Genomic DNA, 17,201 nt, shown 5'->3' with positions numbered 1-17,201 from the left:
GTCTCAATAGTGTTAGATTCCTGATGGGAAGCTGATTGGTAGCTGGATTTGCCAAAGCCTGGAACTGCCAAAGAACACGCCGCAGCTCTTACTAAAGTGTTTTCTTTTTTGAATGCAAGCTCTGTAGTGAAGTTAATGGTAAAACTTAAAAAGAAAATTCTATTGCCAACCCTCAATTAGTCTTAGAAGTGCTGATATGTGAAATTATGCACAATAAGTGAGAGATTCTGAAAATTATATTTCTCTTTTCAGTAACTAAGTTTTTCAGAGATCTCAGGAATCTGGATGGAACCATCATACAGGACAGGATGATGTGCTTTCTATGCTCAAGGAACCTGATATGCCAATCAAGGTAAGAACCTGTGAATTAAGTACTTAATCATTGTCAGTCTCTTGCATTAACTAGGCGTTCACCTAGTCAATCTAGGAGGCTTCAAAATGTGTGTGACAGTGTGGTATCCCTTAGACTGGTTTGGGAAATAGAGGATGACTACTCATTTTTACCAGCAGGTGTCTAAGGAAGATGTAGGTCTGAATAGTCTCAGATGTTTGGTATCTAGGTGTGCCTAGCAAAAAGAAACAGAGCTGCCTGCAACAATAAAGACACTTCTCCTTTGACAAGGATTTGAAAAATTGTTGAATTTCGAAAGAGTAAATGTAATGTCTTTTTATTAAAGCATTTTTTACAATGTTGACCAAAATTTGTCACTCCATGCTTGAAAATGAAGCCTGAATTAATGGTAATTATAACATTTTCGTAACAGAATTGACCTGCTTTTTATTCTGCAAATGTTGGCAGCTATCCCTAGCTATTAAACCTAGAGGATGTATATAAAAGCTTTACATAAAAATGCAATAGGCATATTACAAAACAAATGAGAAATAAAGAGAAGGAGGAGAAAGAAACAGAGGGAGAGGGAAGGAGAAAAGGAGGTGAGCCCCATTTAGATAACTTTTAAAATGCTGAACCTATTTGTACAGCAGTGCTCATGCTGTCTCAGCTGGGTTATTTGCAGCTGAGAAGTCTTTTTGTAGCTCTGATGTGTGCCATGGTGGCAGGGCACAGAAGCTGCTGCAGTACTCTTTGGGTGTGGAAGCCAGCCATCCCTCAGAGATACCAGCATCAGGGAGCCTCTGGTACTCACTGCAAGCCCTGCCTTATCCTGCTGTGGAGGGATGCTGCACACTGGCTCCATGGCCATGCCTGCCTCAGGATATCTCTCTGGGATGCTTTTCCAGGTTACTTTATGGTTGTTAATCCCAGGAAGATTTTGGTGTATGACTTCACAACTGTCACTCTCTACACTTCAGGATTTGGAAAGTGGTACATATTTTTAAATTCAGCTTTTAAAATTCTCAGCTAATAGGCCAGTGCACTCATTACAAACTCTCAGTTTTTTCATGAGGCTTGCTTTTTATATTACCTTACTCTTCAGATAGCTGTAGGGAAACTGTTCTTTCTGTCTGGCATGGAAAAGTCTTCTGCAGTCTTTCATAATTTTTATATGTTCCTTAAATACCCTTACACGCATTCTTCATTCTGTTTACTGGGGATACATATCTCTAGGGCTAGAACTTTTAAAGATATATAAAATATATCTATACTTTCTTTGTGGTCCATGTCAGGGAGTAAACCCTCACTTGACTCAGTTGGTGTCAACGCATCCATGTTTCTCAGAATCACTTTTCACAGAACCACAGAATCCCAAGGTTGGAAGAGACCTTCAAGATCATCAAGTCCAACCCATGCCCTAACACTTCAACTAAACTACAGCACCCAGTGCCACATCCAGTCTTTTTTTAAACACATCCAGGGATGGTGACTCTACCACCTCCCTGGGCAGACCATTCCAGTATTTTATCACTCTTTCTGAAAAAGAACTTTTTCCTAACATCCAATCTATATTTCCCTTGGTGCAGCTTAAGACTGTGTCCTCTCATTCTGTCAGCTGCTGCCTGGAGAAAGAGACCAAACCTCACCTGACTGCAGCCACCTTTCAGGGAGTTGTAGAGAGGGATAAGGTCACCTGTTTGGAACAGCCTGGCCATGTACAAGATCAGATGTATCAAATCTTGGCCTGGTGCCTATCACATAATATTTTGCACACAGGTGTGTGTCCACATTATTGTACTGCCATACCTCGCTGAGAGAGGACCCTCTGCTTCCTTAGCACCAAGTAACATTCTGTGTTTTGTACTGTGCAGAAAAACGGTGTGTCCTGTTGTTGAAAGTTCTGTTTACTGGAGAAGGAGAAACAAGACAATAGTAATTCTGCAGTCAATAAAACAGCGACCTGGTTGTGGTTTACATAAAATCAATTAAGATGAAAATGTATGAGCATTGCAACTAAGCAGAAGTAAAGTGCAGTTGGAAAAATTTAACAGCTGTTTCAGACATAATAAGAAATGTAATTGTCAACTCCTGAGCTCTGTGTCATCCAACCATCAGCTTATGTGTCTCAATCCTCGGAAATTTTCAGGACCTTTCTGGATAAAGCCCCAAGAAACCTCTTCTGACCTCATTACTCATCCTGCTTTGAACAGCAGGCTGTATCAGACAACTCCCTGAGTCCTCTGCTCTGAATTTTCCCATGGTCTTGTGATTCTGTGATCCCTCTCAGGGCTAAAAACATCATGTGCACTAGGTGTTTTAAATATAGTTCATGTATGTGTTTAATATGCAAAATAACCAGCTGCCAAGAAAAAAGAGAAGAGAAGAGAAGAGAAGAGAAGAGAAGAGAAAAGGAAAAGGAAAAGGAAAAGGAAAAGGAAAAGGAAAAGGAAAAGGAAAAGGAAAAGGAAAAGGAAAAGGAAAAGGAAAAGGAAAAGGAAAAGGAAAAGGAAAGGAAAAGGAAAAGGAAAAGAAAAGAAAAGAAAAGAAAAGAAAAGAAAAGAAAAGAAAAGAAAAGAAAAGAAAAGAAAAGAAAAGAAAAGAAAAGAAAAGAAAAAAAGAAAAGAAAAGAAAAGAAAAGAAAAAAGAAAAGAGCCTTCCAGAACTGCTGTTAGTGGTCAGCAAAATCACTGGGTAAGTCTTTAGCCTAAAAACATGGCCAGGAGACCTTAGAAAGATATCCAATATAGGACACATTTCAGACATATGACAGCAATGGCCAAATATTTGGTTGTTACAGCAAGGTTTGGAAAGATGTAGCTCTTGGGTCCGCACCCTCTTCATTTAAATAAACATGACTGCTGCTGTGGGTGGTTGGCAGTGGAACAAACAGTTGCTTTTTGGACAGTGTGAATGAATACCCTGTAGTGGCATTACTCAAGGCCTAAGTTTATTTAGACTGTGGCATATTTGGTGACTTGAAACCTGAAACCTTTACTCAGTTCCTTCTTAATTGCTGAGATCGGACTCCTCACCCTCCCTTCTTTCTTGTAGGCAGTATGTGGTAAGAGTTACTCTTCAGGGAGCGATAACTGGTGTTTACCTGTGTCAAAAGTAAACACAGAGTTTTGTGCAAGTTTTATAAATAAAGTGTATTTTAAAAATAATTCTTAATCACTCTGTCTACAGAAGCCATTTTAGCTACTACAGGGACTGATTCTGTAAGGGGCAATTTGTGTAATATGAGGTTGACTCTCATGTTATGTGATTGTCAAATAGATGTAGTCGAAAATAGAATGGAGTTTCTAAGAGATTTTACCTATATAATTAAGGTCTACATACCTCTAACTATTTTTTCTTGATACCATAGTGGAGTGGGTTGGAAAGGGAAAGACTTCTTTTTTTTTTTTTTTTTTAATTTTTAGATTAAATGAAAAGACAAACTAAATTTAAAAGTGACAGTTTTAGCTTTTGACCAATTTCCAAGCATAAAGTTTGCGTTTTATTTTTAGAATGAAAAAAAATTGTCCTGCAAGAGATCACATCCTACAACTTCTCATTTTAACAGCTGCTTCTAATCCTGTCTTCTTTTCTTTTTTCAGTGTTGACCTTTTCTGGATGTGACAAGCTGGAGGAAACCAGGACTGGAACAGTATACACCATTAAGAAGTGCTTTTCTTTCCCTCTTGACAATTCTATTCAATTTCCCTGGGAGCAGATCCCTGCTCTGTCTTTCCTAGGACACATTTATCTCTAAAGGATTTTTGGTCCCTTGACTCAAGAGCAACCTCACAGATTTTTGCCAAGCTGCCTGGAGTTTGCCTAGCCTGATCTCTATGTTACGGAATACAGAATTTCAGCAAGCTGACCCTCTATTTAGCATCATTGCTTGGTTTAGACTTTTGAAAAGGCATTCAGTTTAATGGGAAGACATAAAAAGAGGCAGAAACCACAGCTTTTCCTTACTAGTGTGTTCGGGACAATAACCCCTGTTGCCAGCATGTGCCTCATCTCTAACTTCCATTTGACTGACTTTAATTGCCTGGCCATTTCTTCTTGTTACACTTTCTACCATAGATTAGCACCTGGTATTTTCTTTCTATGAAAGAAATAAGTGCTATGAAGGCTCCTCTCGGCCTTCTCTGACTGATAAATTAAAATAGGCATCTCTTTAGTCTGTTGTTTTAGGGCATTGTCTCCACACCTTGATTTACTTTGGTGTAAAATGTGGGAAATGAGTTTTGTCTACACTCTGAATTGCTCTCAGGTGAGTCTGCTTTTGAAAGGAAGCTGCCTCTGCCTACAGGGATACACTGGTCTATAAAACAGACTGCTGTACTAACATTCCCTTTTTTATGGGTACATGAATGAAATAAAAGCTATTACAGAAACACACATTCATTAAAAAAACTGCCAGTTTTTATGCCTTTAATTTAAAGTGAAGTTACAGTGTATGAATACACATACTCCAGAGTGCTGTGATCCACTAGTTTATGACATTATGGAAACATTGGGTTTAGAAGTTCCTTTTTAAAACCTGTAATTGAAATTTACAGTTTAATCATAGGCTATAGTTTAAGATAATTAAATCTTCAGGGAATTTTTATGTTCTTTAAAATCAAATAATGTTAATTCACACTAAATTATTTAATAAGAATAAGGTTTTTCTTGGCTGTACTGACCTTTTGAAAACCCTCAGAGCAAAAGGAATAGGGACACTAATGTAAAATGATTAATGAAGTTTGGTAAATGGAATTTCGTCACATAGAATTATAAAAAATATTGCCCTAGGAAAACAGGTTTTTGAGGACAACCTGTCATCATTTATATATGTTTTTAACTTCTCTCACTTTTCACAGAAAGGGCATGTTTGCACATGTTTTACATGCCCCTATTGTACAGTTGAACATTTTACAATCAGAGAATAATTCTAAAATAAAATAATGGCATTATATGAGATTGCTTCCTAAATGTTCTGCATGTATGTATCGGATAGGGGCAGTATATCACTTAAGGGGCTCAATACAGCAAATAATGAAAAAAACCCTCAGTTCTTTATCAGTTACAGAGATTTGAGTGAGGTGGAGGATACAATTTTGAGTCCTGGCCTGTCTAAAGGCAGTGATTTCAGTGCCACTGATGGCTGTAAAGCTAAAATTCCACTTTGAGGCTGCCTACAGTGGAAATTTGAAGCTACACATAAAATCCTATTACAACTGCCCTGTTCACTCACACTTTGGAGGACCTTCTGCACATCAGCAACAAGAACATAGGGTCATTTTGTAGTAATTCCTTACAGTTCTGTGAGATTCATCAACTGCTGAGAGCTATTGTCCTGGGAAAAACAGGGGATAAGGTCCTCATTTTCATTCCATTATGTTCCTTCTGCACTCTTTAGTTAGTTCAAAAGGGCCAGGAAATGTGGTAACTGAGGATTATCTTTTGCTGCTGAGTAATTCCTACATGTATCATTTGTAGATTTGTTCCTCAGACTAACATTTCCATAGTATAATTTTGTCATTCCTTTTTTAATTCCCTTTTTTTTTTTCCCCAGAATCTCATTTTTAAAAGTGAATCTCTCAAAACTTCATTAATCCTTAACCATGAGGTCCTTCTACAAGGACCTTTCCTAAAAGACAGTGCGCTTCATTTTGCTGGGGTTTTTCAAAGCCCATATATAACACTACATATAGTGCAATAATATAGTATGTGCTGATTTGATCACATATATTTTTATAGGTATGTTTAGGAAGTGTATATTTTAAAATTAAAATATTGTGAAAATGTAAGTATATAATTCCAAGATCTTAAGATTTTTCTATGCTTTTTTAACAAATAAGAAGGTTTTCTCCTTTTTGGACATAGCTTGCTTGTTCTTATGCCAGTCTGAACAAAATTGGATATCTTCAAACAGTGCCTGATCCAAAGCTTGGAAAAATTAATGTCTTTCTTTAGGTTTGATTCACTGAATACTCAATGAGGAGTCTTTAAGATATAGTCATCTGACATGCTCTGAAGATAACAAGATATTTCAACTATTTATCTTGATTTCCTGTTTAGAAATGTAATAGAATTTGGTGTTTTAAGAATGAGGATTAACCTGATTCATTTAGAAGGCCACTTTTGAATGTCTGTTCGTTCAAATGCTGGTATTTCAATGAGTCAAAAAATTTTTTTTCTGAAAAGTACCTACTTCACTGTCCATCCAGTGAATGGAAATAACCCATTATAGACAATTGCACAGTCCATGTTTGATCAGGTGAATCCTACCCACTCTGGGTGCAGTAACAGTTCAAGTTGGGAGAGAATTTATAAATAACATTTTTCACCAAGGGAAATGTCTTCAGCTAATAGGGAAAAAAGGTCTTAATTGTACTGCAGACCAGATTTTCATAAACCTCCACCCTGATAGCTCAGGGCAAATTTCAGTGCATGGCACACCCATTGACAGTGTAGTGTAAAATATTATGATACATTCATCATCAGAAACAGCATCAGAGGTGTTCTGGGAGAGCTTTATAGCCCCTGCTCCTGTCAGTACTTTCCAGCAAACACAAATTCTTCAGGCTGACATCCAAGCAAGGAATGTGCCCTCTTACTACCACAAATAATCTTCCACACACTTATTTTTAGTATTCACTTTAATTCTTAGTGTCCACTCACTATGAGTGATAAAACAGACTGTTGCTTCCTTCCTAGTTCCATGAACTGCTGAATCACAGTTTCTGCTAGAACCTCATCCAAAGCCTACTGAGATTGATTAAAAGATTTATCCATCTCCTAAATGAGCTCTGCTGCAGGCCTTGAGTTCAGTGATGCATAAGGCAACTGGCTAAGCTTTTGAAAAGAGAATATTATGCTGGAAGAGGCTGTAGTGGTCTTCTGATTCAAATTTCCACATAACGTTCCATATAATCTGAAATTCTTCAGATTTCCACGAATTTGCCTCATTTCATGGAAACATATTGTTTGTACCATGGTCTGGAATGCCTGCTGAATACACTTGAGGATCAGACCATCCAAGTTCACTGTCTAATGCTAAAAGCAGACATAGGGCATTTACCATTCTAGTACTCACTGCTGTAATTTTTGAGGAGATTTCCCCAATATTTTAAGTACTGTACTGCTTAGGTTTTTACATTTACCACAGCAGCAGTTTTTACATGTGACATTAGAGAAAAGCAGACTTGCTGTGCATGTGTTTCCAGCCAATCTTCATGCAATTACTAGAGCTTGCTAGGTGCTGAGGTCCTTCTAATTGATCAAGGCAGAAGTTGTTTGCTGGACTCATTAAGAAACCATTCTGGTTTTTCATATTTACTTAAACACATTTTTATTTGGAATATACTTAGGCTGCAGCTCAGAGGTGTGATTTCTGCTGGTACTGGTACATATATTTGGGCTAGACTTAAACTAAGTTGTATACAAACAGGTAACAGTATATTTGTTAGCGCAGCCAGTGCTGTAGATAACTTTTGCAGCCTTTATTGTCTGCCTGTCAAACACCATGAAGGATTAGCAAAATAAGCTTCCTGGGTAGCAGCGAAGATGGTAAAAGTGGAATTTTCATAATGATGGCATTTCACAGATGGGTGTACAACTTGGGTCTGGTAATGCTTCTTTAACTCCAAAATGTGAACATTGAACAGAGAGGGAACTAGCTTCTCTGGCTGGCATGCTGAACACAAGAGCAACCTGTTTTACTTTCCAAATGGCATCTCCACTGTATCCACTTGACCAGCTTGGAGCAGTTGAGGACTATTAAATCCTTTCATGCTAGGTTATACTCCTTCAGATTTATCCTAATATGCAGAAGTGAGGTCCAAACCCAAATTTCCCTTGCACAGTGATCTTTGTGCACAAATCAGTCTTTCAGGAGTTTGTCAGAAACAGGCATTTAAAACATACTTAGGCCTGAGACACTGAAAAATGATTGTTTCTATAGCCTTGAGTGTGTAGACCAACTAAGGTCTTTTGTTTAGTTAAAACACAGATGTTTTAGCAGTTAATTAGTACTAATGTGACCTGTTCCTTCTGCTTGTTCTGGATGGACAGGAATTTTTTAGCTGAGAATGTTGTGCACTTTATAACAGAAGCCAGTAGGTATGGAAAAGCTTTTTATAACAAAGTGCCCCTAAATTTAAATTTGACTGGTTTAGCACAAACTGAAGCACTGCTTGTTTTTCTTTGAGTTACCAGTCTGACCTAAATCAAACAGTGACACGTAACTGCATAACAAAACCCTCGTGTAGACAACTGGCAGTGGAAATGAAAGATCAACAGAGTGCTGGGAAATGTAACAGTACTACTACAAGTGGTAGGGTTGTGTGATCAGTTATACTTACCTGAAACCCAAGTCAAGTCCAACTGAACAAATAACTTAGTGAGCATGAATGGTATACTAGTTTAGCTCAATTCTCTCTAACTGTACTCATTTTCCAATTACTCGTAAACCATTTTTATTCTTTGTGTGCAGAGAAATGTGCAGAGCAGGCTTGAGATACATGAGTTATAGGCAGTCACTGGCTATAGGGCTGAAAGTTGTCTCTGTTTCTTATCTGCCCACGCTCCATAGTTTCTTATCTATTTATACTGATACTCACTTCTGGGGCTGTGGGGCTGTGTTGCAAACAGGGCCACTGAAATGAGCTGCAATAGTTGTAAACCTCTCTCCAGAGAGCACTATACAGCACAGGCTGCAGAGTAGGGTTTGGAGGGCTGTGGATTGCAGAGCTGGGAGGTGCTGAATGGAGAATGGGAGAGGGAGACATCACACAGTAAAACTGCTCCCTGTTCAGGTACAGTAGTCAGCATCTGGGCATCAAAGAAGGACCACATTTGATAAAAGAATGTAGGATTTGAAGTTGCGTTTCAGGGAAACCACAGCGTATATTGCAATGAAAATTTTCAGCTGCAGAGCACTGTTGAAAATCAAGACCGTGATTAGATGCAGGTAAGACACAACTCTTGAAATTATGTCTGAATGGGCATATTTTCATACATAAACATAAATGTGTTCAAGTTTTCTGCTAACTGGGAGCTTACTGAATCCTTACATACCACACTTGATTTCTAAATGTTTAACCATGAAAATCTTCTACATGTTACCTACAGTGTAGTATATCCTGTTTGGAAATTAAATGATAAAAACATCTCTGAGTGCTTGGATAAGTGTGTAAGAAATGGAACTTGTATGTTGTTATAGAATGGAATGTAACCATTTCTGGTTTTCCATTTCTTATCTGTTCTAAATCTATTCAGGACAGAAGGATCCCTAATATGACAATCCATTTATTCTCTTACTTTCTGCTGTAGAATTCCTTTATTGGCATTTTTGTAGAAGAAGAGATCAAATACATATACCAAAATATCTTAAACTAACAAGCCCCTAGGAGAAAAAAGGGAAGATGGGAGTCTACAATATTGTCGCACAACTGGGCAGAATCTGCGACATTTGCAAGCATTTTCACTAATGAACTTTTGGGCTCATTCACGCTAATGAATCAAACAGTGCCAGCAAATGTTCTTGGGACTGGAAATTGATTGTCTGTACCCTCAAGTTGACCTTGGCATGGTTTTGCCCTGGCTGTGGTGTTCTCTTGAACAATTTGTGGTGCAGTTTGGGGGTTAGCATGGACTATACCTGATAGGAATTTGGGGTGTGACCACCTTGTCTGGGAGACTGAGAGAGCTGATTAGTATTGATAGGTATGGTGCAGTGCCAGTTTGGCTCAGTGCCAGGGAATGGAGACATGTGTACTATGCGTAGCTTTGCCATCTGAGGCTGGGGTTCTTGGGATGCAGTGCTACTTGTAAACACTTTCCCCCAGTCTTCAAGAAAAGGAGTGGCAGTGACTGTTCATCTTCCCTGGCTGTTTCTCACATGTAACAAGGAGTTACTAAAACCAAGAGCAAACATCTCTCAAACTTTGCCTTATCATGCACCTTTTGCAGGTCAGGAGCTGCCAGGACTGACTTTGCAAGCATCAGGTGGTTGTTGTACTATCACCCCTTCCCTAGCCTACAGAGATGGCACCCTCTCTTCTGTCACAACAAGGACCGGTGCTCCAAAAAGAATCAGCAGAGTATGAAAACGTAGAAAAGCAAACGTAAAAGATGTGAAAAGACTGCATGACTGCCTGGCATACAATTACAGCAGTGTTTAATGCACATTACTATTCATACCTGATTTTCATAAGAACATAGTGCAATGCTTCTATATGCTATATGCTATAGTTTAGCTATATGCTAATGTTATAGTTTAGTTTTCTATATGCTCCTATAGTTTAGGACTATAGCTGATACACAGCATTTGGCTGTGTACCACAATGCAAAGGATGCCATTCCAGCACTTCTGAAGAGGCACACATCAAGAATTGGGTATAATTTCTAAATGTATTAGACTTGTCTTGCAATGAAAGAATTTGGACAAATCAAACATTAGATGTGTCTAGTCTACACAGTTAAAATGAACATGCTAAAGGAACAGAATCTTACCCAAGCTGCTTCAGTGCACTTTTTGAACTCTGAAGGTAGGTTAAGATTTATAAGTAGGTACGACCTTATTTTGCAAATACTGAGCACAGAGGACAGTCCAGCCAGAGCTGCATTACCAATCGGTTCACATTTAAGTAGCTACGAGGCTCCTTGAATTTTTGCCAGCATCATTCTCCCTGTTCAGACCCAGAACCGAGCCCGAGCCCCAGGCCAGCGCGCCTCTGCGAGCTCTTCGAGTCTCTCCAAGTCGATAACCGAGCAGCTCTCCACAACGAGCCGCTACTCAGCTCGGCACTGCAGGCAGAAAACATTGCTTTCGATGCTGCTTTTGTGTGGTGTTGGCTTCTGAGAATGCCACCCGTTTCCCAGCTGCATCAGCCGCAGGCTGTGGGAGCGATGGCTGAGGGGAGGTGAGACACCCGTGGGTGTCTCTGTGTAGACAGATGTGTGTTGCCGCCGGGCCGCCCACCCCGGGCCGGCCCCGGGAACGCCCCGCGGGTGCCCGTGCGGCTGCCGCCGGCGGAGCGTGCCTGGCGCTGGGGCAGCTGCGGCCTCTCCCTTCCCTCCCCCGCCCGCCAAGGCGCCTCCCGCCCGGCCACAGCCCCGGCCCCCGCCCTGCGCACAGCGGCGGACTCACCGGGCAGCGCGCACGGAGAGCCATGGCGCGGTCCCGCGGCGATGTCCGCTTCTTCCTCCTCCTCCTCGTCCTCCTCCTCTGCAGCTCCGCGGCGGCCGGGTACGTGGGGCTGGGACGGGCGGGGCGCGGGGCACCTCTTCTTCCTTCCCTCCCGCCTGGCACGGGGGCTGCGCGGGCAGCGCTTCCCGGGGCTCCCGGGCGCTCGCCTGGCAGCCGGTCAGAGCAGACGGAGCGGGCAGAGCAGCGCTGCCCGCGCCCCGACCTGCGCACCCGCTGCAGCCGGGGGGTGAGCATCACCTCCAGCCTCCGCAGCGGAGAGCAGCTGAAGGGCTTGGCAGCGCGTGGTGTATGTCTTTATGTGGACGCGGTTACTCTTTTTATGAGAGTGTGTTTCACTCCCTGCCCTTTCTCCCTCTGCCCGTTTGGACTTCCCAGACCTACGTTCCTCGTGGCAGCTCCCTGGAACATCAGGCCCGGAGCAAACTTGACTGTTGGGGTAGCTCTGCTGCCGGACAGCCCAGCACAGGTCACCGTAAAGGGAGAAGTGATCAGAGATAATGAGACCATCTTGAGCAGGGAAATGGTCTTTGAGAAAGGTAAGAAAAAGAATGGACTTGGTTTGGAAGTATTTCAGCTTGCCTTCTCATAGGAATATTTTGTTCCTCCCAAAATATCACAGCTTCTAAATGGTACTAAAATAGGACATTTTTTTTACCAAGTAGGAGTCGCTGTGGGAAAATAGTCGTGTACACTGCTAGCTCTGTTTGGAGTTGGGCAACTCAGCTAGATACGAGTGATTGCATGGGTGTGCTAACTGTCTATAAACTCTGAAAATAATCAAATAGTAGCAAAGTGTCATGGATGTGGGATTTCTGAGATGCCAAGAAGTACTCTGGTCCATGTAGTGGGGCCACTGTAGAAGTAGTGGAAAAGTTGCTTACTGGTAGCTTGTTAAGGTGCAAGGTGGGAAACTGGAAGGAAGGACTAGAACAAACAAGGTAATGCACCAACTGGAGCTGCTTCTTCATGCCCGAAGAATGTAATGGCCTGAGGACCATAGGAAAGTGGAGATGGCTGTGTCAGACACTTGGAAACTCTGTGCATTTGAAGAAACAAGAATTTTTAAGGATCGGGAACTGAATTGTGGAGAGTTTGGGGAATGAAGATAAGTAAATGTGAGAAGAGACTGATGTCACCAGGCAGGGGTAGTGGATGTGGTGGGAGTTCGAAGAGCTGAGATATCCTGGCCAATGTTCCTTTTTAGAAAGGTCACCTGGCAACAGAAGCATAGAGATATCCTACCTGAGATTTGTCCTCATGAGAAAGAAAATATTTTTCATGGACAGTCCAGCTTTCACACTGCTGTTACTATGAGGTGATAGAAATAACATCTAAACTCCAGCTTTTTATTTATTAAAAGTAGAGAGTCTGAGGGTAGCGTGAGGTACTGAAAAATCTAACCTGCTATAATGCTCTTTCTCTATTACTTGTGTAATTCTTCTGTTTATGTCTTAGAGTTAATGTAGATGCCTAATTGGAAGCATCACACCTTCATTTCAAAGCCTTCACAGCCTGTAGAGAAGATTGAGGCTTTGAGTGTGATGGAGTGCATTTGAACAGATTAAAAAATTTTGATATAGAACCAAAACAAACCGAAACCAGCTAGCTTTTGTTGTTTTCTTTTGAAATCCAAAGTTTTAAAAAGAAAATAAATTGTCTTCTTCTTTTCTTCTTCTAACTGTGCTGTCTTTTATTTCCTGCTTCTGTTCTGCTTTAACATAGAGTTCCATGAGCCTTGCATGAGTTTCAACCTGTCTGTTTTTGTCCTTCTCAACATGAAAAGCCAGACAAACAACTGGTAATTCCAAGCTTGTGCAAATATATGGCTGTCTCTATCTTCTGAGCACACAGAATAAAGCTTGACACTGGGAGCTGCTGAAATCAGAGTGAACGGTGGGTTATCAGGAACAGGTATGGCACTGTATCAGACTGGGTACAGTGAGAAAAAAGGACAAATGCTGTAGTGAATTACTAACTTCTAATATTTTCCACTCTTTTAAATATATCTTTAAATTTTCTATGCTTTTTTTACTTGATAAATGAAAATAAAAAGGTGCTGAGCAAACTGTGTATTTCGTCTTGCAAAATTCTTAACATTTAGTGTGTGGCTATCAATTTTTTTCTAGTCAGGTTACACAATCTGTTAGTCATTTGTTTTCTGTGAACAAATATGTAAGCAAAACTGTTAAGGGCCAGGAGTAAGGGAACTGTCCTGTAAAAGAGGATGTAGTCTTGAAGACACGTATCCAAAAAATACATGTGTGGATCAGTTCTGACTCAGAAGGCAAGTTGTCAGAGAGAAGCAAACACAGCTTGTCAGAATAAAACATAAATCATTAAAATTGTCATTGAAGAAAACAACAATCTTAAGATAAAATATGAAGTGGTATTGATACAGCTGAGTTTAGTCTGTGACTGAAGGAGAACTGGTGGTGGTTTTATCAAACCAGCTGTTGCAGTTGAAGTAAAAAACCCAAGCATATCTCCAGGCATACAAAATCTTGTTTAAATTACATAATTGCTGCATACATTAGTGCCCAGAAAATGCTGGTTTATCTGTCACTGAATACCTGCCTTGGTTAGACTGCACATTCAGTAGCACTGTTGCCTAAGCTGGCTCAATTATGCTCTGTAGTTTTCCTTGCATGGTGACAGCAAAAGCAGGGGATTAACTGCTCTGAGAAACTGATCTGACTGAAAAATAAAGTTTTTTTTTTTTGTTTGAATGTTTTTTTAGGCAGACAGGTCCCTTGGTTCCCTTGTTGAAACGTTTGTGCTGATGAAACTGAGTTGGAAATTGGATGCTGGAGACATAGGACAGGCTGAGGATACAGTTTTTATTAGGGATGTTTAATCTGCCAAGTTCATTCAAGTACCTCAGTGTAAAAGGTATTACGTACCTGTCAAATGCTTCTGCAATTTCCTTAAATGAACGATTTAGCCTGATTCTCTAGCAGCAGCTCAATATGATACATGTAGTGGTCTAAGTTTCTGAGTTAGCTCCATGAGAGGATCTTATTGCATTAGAGGCATGGTTTTTAAAAATTTCTATAATATAATTCTTGCTTTATATAAGAAAGAGAGAGTTTGCCCTCTGATGGTTGATAAAACATTTACTATTCTTAGTGGAATTTTGATATCTGAGTGATTCTTGAGCAATTGTCTGTTAGAGAAATAGTTCAGCAGTAGAGGTTGGTTCCCATCATTATTGTGCTGTTTATATAACTAAGGGAAAATAAATATTAATAAGTGGCCAGTGGGTATTTGGAGTGAAGGAGAAAGTGTGCATGCACATGAATTTAAAGATATTTTGAGCTTGGCACAATATTCCGGAATCTAAATATACTGTATAGGAACAGATATTGTTTAGGAGCAATATTTTGGTGCAGAAATTAAGTTAATTGCATTTAATATAGTGGAAAAAAAAACCAGCTGAATATTTGCAAGGGTGAGATTGCTGCTAAAGGTAAACTTTGTGTGTGCAAGCACAACCCAAAAAAAATACAATGCGTCACAAGGAGAGAATAGGTTTCCATTGCCTAGAGCAGATGCCAGGAAGACACAAAGCACTAACTAAAGCTGTTTTTGTGAGCTGTACCAAGCCTTGACACACTTTCTGTGGAGATGCAGTATCAAAAGATCCTCACCCTGACTGAAAATGGCTGCAGAAGGTGCCTTGTGTGCAATTGGAGCTGTTGGGTGTTCTGTGTCAACAACAGCAAAAAAAAGAAGTTATGGGAATACCAGATGAACAAGTTGAATTCCCTGCACGAATAACTTGTTCTTTAGTGATTGCAGTGAAGGGTGACTCTTGCCATGCATAGTCATCCAGTCATTGATAATAAAGATGTAGTATGAATTGGCAGGAGGTGTTCTCTTACAGGGTTTTCTACCCAGACATTGCTCTGTGTGTTAGAGTATGAGAAACCTTAATTGCGAGATGTTCTGAAAAGTATTTTCTGTGTTGGTGCTAGAATGATTTGGAAAGAACAAGAAGCATGTAAGTTGGAAAAAAAAAATTGGTTGTCATAAAAGCTTCTATATGTAATGAGGTGTCATAATCTGCCCAACAGCATGAATGTTTTTAATTCTAAAGAGTAAGATTCATTAGTTAAAACTTTTGCTATGTAAGGTACAACATAATGTATTTAAGGCATAGTGAGTGAGAATTATATGAACTTACTGGAGAATTTGGTTTGCAGTAACGTGCATAGTTTGTAAATGGCTTGTACATGTTTAATTAATTATTTTATGCTGCTTTTCTGTATTTCCAGAGAGGAGTACACTTACTTGTTAGCAGAGGTTACTGAGCTAGAGCGTGCTAAATACTCAGCTAGGATTTATGAAGCATGATATTTTGTGAGAATGTTTGTCAAGCTCAGACATGTAGTGATCCTCCAGAGAGACAATGGAAAATCTCCTTTTACCAGAAGGCTTGTTTTACATACTTAATAATATGATTCTGACCACGTAAGTATAAGAACCAGTGAGAAACACTAGGAATAGTAAGTTGTAAAGTAACACCTAAGTGGGAATGAATGGCCTAAACCCCTCAGTCCCTGTTATTAACCTTGAGTTGCCTCTGTACCTTATGTCAGGATAAGATGACTGAGTTATTGGTGACTGTGCTGTCTGTGCTGAAAATCTGTGGGGTGAAAGGTTTTGCTGGCAGTTTAGTGGAACATCTCCTTTCTGCCTGATTTTTCATCAGTGCCTAAAAAGCCAAACAGTGAGAGAGCAGGAGTTGCAGCAGTGATTTTGCATCCATAACCTCCATATCCAAAAGTATATGTAGCTGTGCCCAATGAAAAATAAGTTGTTGAATAGTCAGCACATGCACATAACCTATGCAAAATCAGAATGAAGGAAAAGTTTTTGGGAAGGAGGTGTTGGGGCTGGACCCAGAGATGACTGATATAGTAGAGAAGAAGGTGCTCTTCTATGGGCTTTCATATAGCTGGAGTAGATAAAAAAGCCAAACAAGCCCAAAAACATAAAAGAACAAAACCCAGCAGGTTTCTGTGCCTGTTGTTGAATCCATCCTGCTAACAGACCCATTAAGTTGTTTGCAGAAAAATAAGAGTAGCCATCCTATCCAGTATTTAAGCTTTTTTTTTAATTGTTTGCCTGCTGTTTGAGATTTGAGGGAAGGAGTCCTTCTGTGACTCAAGGCTTATGTGTTTTGTACATGAGGTTTTTCTGGTCACCATGTTCTCTGTCCATATCCAGCCAGGGAGGGTGTGGCAGATTGAGCACTCCAGACTGTTTCACAGTATCTTCAGAAGGGTGGGATAAGCCAGAAATGCAGACAGTGGGGCAACTCATACAGATGAGGGAATATTACATGTCCCAGTGTGCAGTTCCCTGTTGCTACTGTGAACTGGAGGGGCTTTGGAGCTTTTAGGAAAGGGAGGAGAGAGAAAAAGAAATTAAAGGTTGTGAATTAGGGAAAAAAGAAGTGATGGAAACAAACAGGAATTGGTAAGTAACATGCTATCAGAAACAAGAAGGGAAGCAAAGGGTGAAAATTCCTGAGGGATTCATACTAAAAGGATAAGTGCACATTAACAGAGCAGAGAGGTAAGAAATGAAGTAACTAAACATGATCTAAACCGGCCAAAAAAACAAGAGAAAGAAGGAGAACTGTATGTAGAAACTGTAAATCAAATCAGATGA

General features: G+C 40.1%; 1 protein-coding gene across 1 annotated transcript in view; it reads left to right on the top strand.

Moving 5' to 3' along the window:
- The first annotated feature begins 11,400 nt into the window (after positions 1 to 11,400).
- CD109 (CD109 molecule) overlaps positions 11,401 to 17,201 on the top strand; it is a 66,405-nt gene continuing 60,604 nt past the window's right edge. The window contains exons 1-2 of the mRNA XM_053938837.1: positions 11,401 to 11,564; positions 11,901 to 12,061. Coding sequence (XP_053794812.1) covers positions 11,488 to 11,564; positions 11,901 to 12,061 — 238 coding nt within the window. The 5' untranslated portion in view covers positions 11,401 to 11,487. The remainder of the gene's footprint in view (positions 11,565 to 11,900; positions 12,062 to 17,201) is intronic.

The sequence above is a fragment of the Vidua chalybeata genome, chromosome 3, assembly GCF_026979565.1.
Source record: "Vidua chalybeata isolate OUT-0048 chromosome 3, bVidCha1 merged haplotype, whole genome shotgun sequence".
Lineage (NCBI taxonomy): Eukaryota > Metazoa > Chordata > Aves > Passeriformes > Viduidae > Vidua > Vidua chalybeata.
Note: the sequence above shows the minus strand (reverse complement) of the source record. Positions and strands in the feature narration are given on the sequence as shown.